Below are 10,653 nucleotides of genomic sequence, written 5' to 3' on the forward strand. Positions count from 1 at the left end.
CAATGATTTCACAATTTTCTAGGTTTTTTTTTTCCCCCAAAAGGCAAGGTCTATGTATCCCTGGTTGGCCTGGAAAAGGCTCTGTGTACACCAGGCTGGTCTAAACTTACAGAGATCCACCCACCTGCCTCTGTAGCCCGATGCTAGGATTAACAGTGTGCATCACCAGATATAGCAATTCTTTAACGTTGGTTTTGTGTTGAGTGTGTGCCTGCTCATGTATGGGTGTGTATGCAAATGTGTGTGCATATGGAGGCCGGGTAAATCTCAGCTGTCATTCTCAGGAGCTACCTACCCACCTGGGTTTTTTTGTTTGTTTTGCTGTTTTTGAAACAGAGTTTCTCTTTGTAGCCCTGGCTGTCCTGGAACTCACTCTGTAGACCAGGCTGGCTTTGAACTCACAGAGATCCGCCTTCCTCTGCCTCCCGAGTGCTGGAATTAAATGCATGCACCACTATGGTTTTGTTTTTTGAGACAGGGTCTCTCACTGAGCCCTGCAGCTGGTGGATTAGGTTAGACTGCAAGAATAGGGATCCCTGTCTGTCTCCTCAATGTTGCTGGTATCACCAGCTTTTATGTGGGTGGGTGCTGGGGGTTAAACTCAGGCTGTCACGCTTGTATGGAGAACATTATTACTGACTGAACTGTCTCCTTAGTACCCCCCATTTTACAATTCTCTTAATTTCTTGTTACTACCCTAAGGGTTGTGTTACTGAAAATTGAACTCAAGGCATTGCAGCAAGCTATGCAAGTATGTTCTCACTGAGCCACACCCCAGCCCCTCACTGGGAGATTCTAGGCAGGGGCGGTAACACTGAGCCACGCTTTTAGCCTTTCATTGTGAATTTTAGGAGAGCTATCACTGAGTCTTGTTCTCAGCCCATCACTAGAGGATTCCAGCTTGTGCTCTACTATTGAACTACATCCACTAACCTCTTTTTATTTTGATTTTGAAACAAGCTCTCACTAGGTTTGCCCAAGCAGGCATTGAACTTGCACTCCTCCTGCCTCAGCCTTCTGAGGAGATGAGATAATAGATCTATGCTACCAGGTGGGGTTCTTTTTGTTTGCTGACTGTTGTATCCCCAGACAGCAGTGTAGCTAGAAGGATGAATGGCTGCACCAGGGCTTCAACTACCCAATTCAAGAGCTGTGTGGTGGATGGTGTTTAAGGAGCCCTTTAGTGATAACGTCTATTTCTTCTGAAATCTTGTTTGTTTGCTTTTGTTTCTTGTTTTTTTGTTTTGTTTTGTTTTGGTTTTCCAAGACAGGGTTTCTCTGTGGCTTTGGAACCTGTCCTGGAACTAGCTCTGTAGACCAGGCTGGTCTCGAACTCACAGAGATCCTCCTTCCTCTGCCTCACGAGTGCTGGGATTAAAGGTGTGTGCCACCACCGCCCGGCTTGTTTCTTGTTTTTTTGAGGCAGGGTTTCTCTGTGTAATAGTCCTGGCTGGCCCGGAACTCACTTTTGTAGACCAGGTTGGCCTAGAACTCACTGAGATACACCTGCCCCTGCCTCCCGAGTGCTGGGATTAAAGGTGTACGCCACCCCCGGCTTCTGAAATCTTTTATTCAGATTCAAATCCTTCCTCAGAACCTGCCTCAGCCACAGGAATACTTAAGTGCTTGGCCACTGGTCCCCCACAGATGTCCCCCACCAGTCCTTCCTCCCCCTCCCTGAGGACACCTGACAGCCTCTCAGCACCTCCAGACATCGCTGCTTTTGGAGAAGAGGGAGAGGCGGATAACCTCGGGAGCCATCCAGGCGTAGGTCCCTGCGGCACTCATTTTGGTCGTCTTGTGCCATTCTCGGGCAAGGCCGAAGTCTGTGATCTTGAGCACCGTATCAGCGAGGCTATGGTTCTCAATGGCCTCCAGGATAAGGACTGCGGGTGGAAGAAGGGTGAGTCACCAAGACCTGCCAGGTGCAGGTGTCCCAGTCCTCTGTCTTCCTTTTCCCCTCAATAGCTTATGGGTCCCCACTTGGCACACTTCTTTCCTGCCATGGACACCAGAAGTGCCTCATCGCTTCTAACCCCCAGGCTCCCCGCGAGCAGCCTCCTGCAGCCAGTGAGTGCTACCTTCTCATACAGTCATGTGTCTACTTTCTTCAGTAACCAGGCTGACGGTATCGCCCTATGCTTATGCTTTAACTCTAGGATATTCATACTACTTACGCTAGCCAAGAGAAAGCGGAGGGGGTGGAGATAGCTCAGCCATTAAGAGTGTGCACTACCTGCACACATACATACACATATTCTCTCTCCCCCCCCAATCTCTCTCACCGCCCCCCACACTTTTAAAGGAAAAGGCAGACACAGCTGGGCATGGTGGCACATGCCTATAATCCCAGAACTTCGGAGCCTGAGGCATGAGGATAATACGTTAGAGGCAAATCTGGACTATATAGCAAGACTTTGTTTCAAAATACCAACAGAATGAAATGAACACAACAGACCAGATCCAGGCATAGCCTGCAAGAGACCTCAGGTACAATCTTGGCCTCTAGGACTTCTGCCACCGCCATGATAACATGCTTTAAGTACCCCCTGGTCCAAAGGAGATGGGAAACACTTATGAGTAGAATCCTTCTACCCAAGGCCCGCTAAATCATTTTGCTCCCTGTCTAGCTATAAGAACACGGACAGAAGCCGGGCGATGGTGGCGCACGCCTTTAATCCCAGCACTCGGGAGGCAGAGGCAGGCAGATCTCTGTGAGTTCGAGACCAGCCTGGTCTACAGAGCTAGTGCCAGGACAGGCTCCAAAGCCACAGAGAAACCCTGTCTCGAAAAATCCAAAAAAAAAAAAAAAAAAAAAAAAAAAAAAAAAGAACACGGACAGTAACAAGCAGCTGCTTTTACACACTTGAGTTTTGGGTGTGGTTTGTTATGCAGCATCACTGTGATCAAGACTGACTGATACAACCAAGCATACAGAATAGTTCTAGCTGACTGGAGGCAGTAGGTCATCTAACAGTCATGATAGCTGTGGCTAGTGTTCTTCTTTAAAAAAAAAAAAGGGGGTTGTTCTTCTTAAAACACGGGGCAAACACGGGGCACAGGACAGACACACACGGCGGAACAAACACAGACATGACACGGCAGCTCCCACGTGGGTCCACTTTAATGGGGGAGGGGAACACAAGAGGGCGGGGAGGCGTGCAGGACACACGAGGAAAGGCGAACGAGAGAGAGAGCCTCGTGTGGCCCTGCCTTTTTAATGGGGAGCGCAAGGGTATCTGGGAAGGATGTCCCATACCTGTGCGCACACCTGCGCACAGGTATCCGTAGTCCAGGAGGAGTCTGGGAGTTGTAGTTTCCAAAGGAACAACAGCTAGTGTCTACACTGAGACTAAATCCTTTCTAATAATAGACTCATAATTCTTTTTTTTTAAATGTGCATTGGTGTTTTGTCTGTATGAGGGTGTTGGGTATCCTGGAACTAGAGTTACAGACACTTTTTTTTCTTTTTTTCTTTTTTTTCTTTTTTTGGTTTTTTAAGACAGGGTTTCTCTGTAGCTTTGGAGCCTGTCCTGGAACTAGCTCTTGTAGACTAGGCTGGCCTTGAACTCATAGAGATCAGCCTGCCTCTGCCTCCCAAGTGCTGGGATTAAAGGCATGCACCACCACCGCCCGGCTGAGTTACAGACACTTGTGAGCCACAAAGTGTGTGCTGGGAATTGAACCTGGGTCCTCCGCAAGAACAGTCAGTGCTCTTAAATTCTGAGTCATCCCTCCAGCCCCTCATAGCTCATTTTTACTGCCAAGGGAACCAAATCTTAGAGAAGTTACTTGACCAACAGCATAGACTCTCTAGACAACACAACAAAGACTTGAACTAGCTTTGCCATTCGTGCCCCATGCCTCAATGCTGAGGCAGCTTATGCTTTTCATGTTTGTGCCTGTGTGAGTCATGGGTGTTAAACCCAAGGCCTCCTGCACGAGACAAGCACTTTAAGACCATGCTACGGCCTCAGCTTGATGTATTTTTAAAAAAACTCTTAATGTATACACTTGCATACATGTGTATAGGTACAACATGTGCATGCCTGGTGCTCAAAGAGTCCCAAGAGAGTGTAGAGCCCCTGGGTCTGGAGTCACAGATGTTGTGAGGCACCATGTGGGTGCTGGGAACTGAAGCCATGGAACCAGGTCTTCTGCAAGAGAAGCCTCTGTTTTAAACTTAACCATGAGCTGCCTCTACAGCCTAGCCTCTAGCCTGGGTTTTGCTGTTGTGAGAGGTCTCACTACAGCCCAGCCTGGCCTCAGATCTGCAGCAGTCTGCATGCTGTAGCCTCCCAAGCACCGGGGTTCTAGCCCAGTCCCTGGCTCTGCCAGTTTTACTATTTCTCCACTGAGGCACATTCTTCTCCCCTCCCATTTGCCCTGCTTTCCTGATCTTTCTTTGTAAACATGAGTTCTTTTCGCTCAGTCATTCCTGCCCCATGTTTGTCTTTCCCGACCATCAATTCGAAAGATCACCGTCTTACTCTGAATTTGTCGCAATTCCCTGGGAGCTGCTGTTACTTTCTGAAAATCTGGTATCTATCATCTTTTTTCCTCTCTCTCTTCCTATCCTTCTTCTACCTATGGCCCTGTACATATATGTGTGTGTCTCTATCATCCCCATATCTATAGGTGGATTGCTAATCAATCAATCAATCAATCAGCTATTCTTGTTTACTAGAATAAAAATCTCACTTTGGGAAGGAGCAGGATTTTCTTCCTCTTCTTCTTTTTTTTTTTTTTTTTATCTGAGACAGTGCTATTAGGAAGTCCCTGGCTGTCCTGGAACTCACTCTGTAGACCAGGCTGGCCTTAAACTAACAGAGATTTGCCTACCTCTGTCTCCCAAGTACTGGGATTAAAGTCTTACAATATCATGCTTGGCTCTTCTTTTCCTTTATTAAAAAAATAACTTTCTCCATCTATTTTGTGTGTATAGGTTGTTCCATCCATGTTCCTAGGGATTAAACTCAAGTTGCCAGGATTGGCAAGTGCCTTTGCCTGGCTAGCCATTATGCTGGTTACTTCTCATTATGTAGCTCAGACTGGTCTCAAACTTACGGCAATCCTCTTGCCTCAATCTTTTTTTTTTTTTTTTAGATTTATTTATTAAGCATACAATGTACTGCTGGCAAGGAGGTTGTGAGCCATCATGTGGTTGCTGGGAGTTGAACTCGGGACCTCTAGAAGAGCAGCCAGTGCTCTTACCCTCTGAGCCATCTCTCCAGCCCTTGCCTCAATCTTCTAGTGCTGGGATTACAGGCATGTGCCACTATACCCAGCCCTTGCCTCAATCTTCTAATGCTGGCATTATAGGCATGTGCCACTATACCCAGCTGTCCCTAGTCTCTTCTATATTCCTAGAGCCAAGGATAAAACACAGTAGATGATTAAGAACACCTAAACTAAGTTGGGCTTGGTAGTACACACCTATAACTCCAGTACTTGGGAGGTGGAGGTAGCGGGTTTGCAAGTTCAAAGCCAGCCTAGGCTACGTAATAATACCCCATCTCAAAAACCAAACCAAACACCAGAACTAAAACAAACAGGCCATCAAGATGGCTGAGCCAGTAAAGGTAGTTGCCACCAAGATTGATGACCTGAGTTCCATCCCCAGAGCCCTCATGGTGGAAGAAGTGACTCCTGCAAGCTGTGCTCTCCTCCACACGTGCATGGTGATGGGTACACCCACCCCCATGATAAATAAAGCAATTCAAACAAATGAATGAATTATTGAAGCAATGGACAAATGACATCAGATGAGGGACTTCTTGGGAAAGGCTATAGGGACACTGTTGCAGGAGCCCATGTCCTTTACTGTCCTAGAAGAAGCCCTGGTCTTGGGAGCCCAGCCACCTTGTCCAGGTTGTATTAGAGGTGTACCATGGATCCTCTTGATGAAGAAGGGCCAAGGATCCACAGCTTGTAACAAGAGCATACCAGAGGCCCTGCAGCCACTCCCCCAGCATTTTAGAAGCACTAGAATGTGGGCATCCATGCAGGAAGGGACCACCTGCATCTGTTTTGCTGAGTCTCCCAGACTAGGCACAGGCCAGAGAAGGTCATGGGTGCATGGTCACTCTCTCTGTGTAATGTATGAATGCCAGGCACAGAAGATGAGGACCACTCAGTCCTCTCTTCTAGGGGCTTAAGGCTGTAGCTGGTGACATGGCAACAAGCTTACAAAAACAGCTGAGTGGATTCAAACAAATATGAAAATATAAGCCAACAGGTAAAAAGGAATGGCCAAAGGGTGAGCACTGAAGGCAAAGGGGGGATCCCCATACTCCTGGCTTAAGTATGACCCACTGGAGGGCAGGGAACACACTGGCCTCGTTTGCCGTACAATCCTCCTGCACATGATCTGGCCTTGTAAATACCAAATACAATAAGGAGGCCATCGATTTAAAAAATAAAAATGAAGGGGCATGAAATGAGGCTCAGCAAGGACGGGAGCGCTAAGGAGGAGTATCTAGCACCCAGCACACCAGAATGATCTAGAATGAATGAAAGTACTGTGTCATCTATGGGAACTATCTGGGAAAGAAACCATGATGTCTTGGTGCTTGAAGAGGGCCTAACTTACTAGTGACTCCATTAATATTTGCTGATGCCTTGAGATGCTTTCTGGTCTCAGTATGATTTCTAGGGACCCTTGTCTATTTGGCCCACTGTTGATTCAACCAACCAATCAGTTTTGTAGATCCCGTTGATTGGCAGGGCAGCTTTTATATCAGCCACACTCTTCCCATCCCATTTGCTGCTGCGGTTTGCTTTGGAGAAGCAGCAGCATTTCAACAGTGGTGTTCAGGTGAGGTGACTTGCCCCACTCCATCCCCATCTCCAGAGGACACAAGGCAGTGTCTGGAGACACTGTTGGTTTTGAGATTTGGAAGCAGGTGTGCAGGGTACTAATGACCTCTTGTGGGGAGAGGCCGAAGATGCCACCAAACAACCTAAAATGCACAGGACACTCCTCCCACCAATGAAAAGATCACAAATGTTAGTAGAGACAGGCTTGCAAAACCCTGGCTCCAACTAAGCTAGATTCTGTTTATTTCTGCCTGCTAGATTCTGGTGCCATGATCAGGTGGTGGGTATCATGAGGACAGGCTTTGCAAGTGGCAGCAAACACAGGGATTGTCATAGTTCACAGATACACAGCCATTGGCCCACTGCGACTACAGCCTAAAAGACTGTCTATTTTTTCAACCCTTCAAAGCCTCCTTTTTCTTCTTAATAGGGACAAAGCCTCCCTCACCTGGCCCTGACAGTCTATTGCCGCCCCTACTTGCCCCATGCACAGTGCCATCTGGTGTCCCTTGTCGTTTCCAACCACCTGGGTTTGGCCTCACAAGGTTCAGCCGAAGAGTTTTGAGAGAGAGGATAGCACTTACTGTTGATGGACTTGAGGTCCCGGTGAATGATGGGCACAGGGGCATCATTGTGTAGATAGTTCATGCCCCGAGCCACCTGCACAGCCCAGTTGACCAGCACATGAGGAGGCACCCGGCGACCTGCCAGCACCCTGCTCAATGCACCTCCCCGAGCATACTCCATCACTAGGCAGAGGTTTGGGGGGCTGAGGCAGGCGCCCCTCAGGGCAATGATGTTGGGGTGCTGAAGGGCTCCAAAGAGCCGGGCCTCCTGGCGCACCTGCTCCGCTGTCACTGCCGGGTCCCGCTCAGGGTCCAGCCGGGCGGCCTTGACCGCTACTTCCTCGCCGCGCCACAGGGCACGATAGACCTTGCCAAAGCCCCCCACACCGATGATCTCCTCCAGCTGCAGCTCGTGGAAGGGGATCTCTTGGGGCAGCTGGAGGCCTGTGGGTGCGGCAGGTGCGGCGGGGGCCACGTAGTTGCTGGGGAAGACGCCCACACGGCCGCTAGGCAGCTGCCCTGTCCACCAGCCCTCATCTCCAGACACCGCACAGTCCTGGGAAAGCACCTGGACGCGGTCGCCTCTCCGCAGGGTCAGCTCCTCGTCGCCCACTGCCTCGTAGTCGAAGACTGCGGTCCACACCGGCCCCGCGGGGGTCGCGCCCCACTCTCTGGCCGCCGCCCCCTCGTCCTCCTCCATGGGGGAGGGGCCGGGGGCTGCGGGAGGCCGCTTCACGCAGGCTGCCCGCGGGATGCTGAGCGCGGGGCGGAGAGGCCGGGGTGGGAGGCAATCCCTGCAGACTCCCGGGGGCTCCTGGGGACCATGGCTGGGGAAGGACCTCCGCTGAAACCGGGAGTGGGGGATAAGAACTGAAATAACAGCCAAAAACCGTTTTTCAAAGGACAGGTCCGTCCCCTCGGATTCGGCTGTGCAGAGAGGCGACAGGTTCACCTGTCACCACAGATGTCAGGGCGCAAGGAGGGCCGGGTTGAGTGGGGCCCGCCGGCGGAGGCCGAGGCCGAGGGCAGCAAACGGCCGCCCCTCCCCGCGCCTCTCACCCCGCGCAGCTCCACCGGCGGCCCCCAGCTCCGCATCCCCAGCCACGACTGCAGGGCCGGGCGGGGATGGCGGCACCCCGGGGGCGGCCGCCCCGGGATGGGGTGGCGCGCCCCTCGGCCTCCTCACGCGAGGAACGGATAGGTGGCCCCCATCTTCCTCAGCCGGCTCCCGGTCGGCCCCCAAGGTCCCTCTCCCCCCGACACCCCCGGGGGCTCTTGGCGGTGTCCAGTGACGTGTCGCGGCCGCCGACGCAATGCCGCCTGGGAGATGTAGTTCCAGACTGCGAGGTTTTGGGTTCGTCCCAGGCCACACAACCCCGCGGCCTTAGACCCTAACTGCTACCGGGGAGAAGGCACCATCGCTTTCCAAAGACCCTGCAGGAACCCGGCTCAGTTTGGTGTTGACGTTAACTGGCACGTTTAACCAAAAGAAACACAGGAGCTGAATGAATGAGATTACGGCCCGGAACTCCTAAAGCGGTTCGGTCAAGATTCTCGGGATAGTCTCTTGAGGCCCTAACTGGAAATGCATACTGGGAAATGTAGTCCGATGTTGGAACATTACGCTGCAGGAAATCACAGGCTTCGGGGACCTTGAGGAGCAAGTTTGGGCGCCAGGCTTGTCTGGTACCTCTGTGGGCAAGGTTAGGCTGGCCGGCGAAGTATACTGTCCCGGAGATTTCACAGCCACTTCTGCTTGCCTCGCTAGCTCTTGGATCTCCTGCCTCTCCAGTCAGAACTTGTCCATACTCCCGCCTCCTATAATGGGGGTTTGCGCCATTATATGGGGGGTTTGGAGGGTTGCGCCAAAGGTTTTACTCAAATGATGTCACTAAATTTCCACGAAGAGCCTCGTTTACAGGTGACCCAGAGAAATGAAGTGACTTGTTCAAGATTGCTAAATTATGAATGGCAAGACAAGAATCAAACGTAGTTTAAAAAACAAACAAAACCCCCCAGCAAACCAAACGGGCCTCTGATTTTATTTTTAAATTGTGTGTGTGTGTGTGTGTGTGTGCCCAAAAAGGGCATCGGATCTACTAGACCCAGTCCCAGGCAGTTGTGAATCACTCCCACTTGGGTGCTGGGAACCCAAATTCAGGTTCAAATTAAAGGTGTGCACCACCATTGCCCGGCCCAAGGCATTTTATAAAACCACTGGGTCCTCCCATTTTATCTTGCCTAGGTATTTGACACTGAGCCGGCCATTTCCTTTAAGCCTTTCTCACAAGAAAGTACGCAACCCTGGCAGGAAGCCCATTTTTGCTTTCTTTACCTGCCTGTATATTTTTCTAACTTTCCCTTAGCACCGTGTTTTTAAAATGCCACCTTTCCTCATATAGAACTCACAAACTGAGTGGCGTGGCAGGTCAGTGGCTTGGTCAAGAAGCATAAACATAACCGGGTGGTGGCTGCGCACACTTTTAGTCCCAGCACTCAGGAGGCAGAGGCAGGTGGATCTCTCTGAGTTCGAGGCCAGCCCGGTCTACAAAGTGAGTTCCAGGACAGTCAGAGCTGTTTGTTACACAGAGAAACCCTGAATGGAATGCTTGTTAGCTGTTGAGAAGGTCAAGCCAGAGTCTGAGCCCAGAGCCCACGTGCTGGGAGGATAGAAATGACTCCTACAGCGTGTCCTTTTACCTCCACGTGTGCATTTTGGTTGACATTGAATACACAAACGCATACATGCATGTGCACATGCACATATACGTACACTCACACACACACGCACACACATACACACTTGTGTCCATGTGTGTGCATACACACACACAGATTTTTTTTTGAGACAGGGTCTCTCTGTAGCCCTGGCTGTCCAGGAAATTGTTGTGTAGGCCAGGCTGGCTTCAAGAGATCTGCCTGTTTCTGTTTTCTGGGTGCGGGAATTGAAGGCCTGGTTCCCTTGCCCAGTTACAAATCTTTTGTTACTAAGACTGGCCCTTTAACTATACGATGCTTTAAGATATTAACTTCTTAGTGAAAATTGCACAGTCACCAACATGCTCGGGTTCACCATTCACTGTTAGTCTGTTGAATAACCCCATGGGGTGATTCAAAGTCAATGAAACGAGTGAGTGGTGGGAACAGGCTGTCTCCAAGCAGGGGCCTAGCTTTGAGGGAGCAAAGGAACTTTGCATGGTTTTAGGTCTTAGTGGATCCTTTCATGGGGATGTGGTGGATAGGGGTGAAATTTGTCAATTTTTTTTTT

General features: G+C 50.3%; 1 protein-coding gene across 4 annotated transcripts in view; it reads right to left on the reverse strand.

Moving 5' to 3' along the window:
* Positions 1 to 8,668, reverse strand: part of Map3k10 (mitogen-activated protein kinase kinase kinase 10) — a 22,668-nt gene extending 14,000 nt beyond the window's left edge. For 3 of the 4 annotated variants that reach the window (XM_026778232.1, XM_005371601.2, XM_026778233.1), the window contains exons 1-2: positions 7,404 to 8,668; positions 1,706 to 1,886 (exon numbers count right to left, since the gene is read on the reverse strand). In XM_026778232.1, coding sequence (XP_026634033.1) covers positions 1,706 to 1,886; positions 7,404 to 8,085 — 863 coding nt within the window. In that variant the 5' untranslated portion in view covers positions 8,086 to 8,668. The remainder of the gene's footprint in view (positions 1 to 1,705; positions 1,887 to 7,403) is intronic. The other variant, XM_013355344.2, reaches the window with a different exon arrangement.
* Positions 8,669 to 10,653: the final 1,985 nt, after the last annotated feature.

Source organism: Microtus ochrogaster, unplaced genomic scaffold, assembly GCF_000317375.1.
Source record: "Microtus ochrogaster isolate Prairie Vole_2 unplaced genomic scaffold, MicOch1.0 UNK115, whole genome shotgun sequence".
Classification (NCBI taxonomy): domain Eukaryota; kingdom Metazoa; phylum Chordata; class Mammalia; order Rodentia; family Cricetidae; genus Microtus; species Microtus ochrogaster.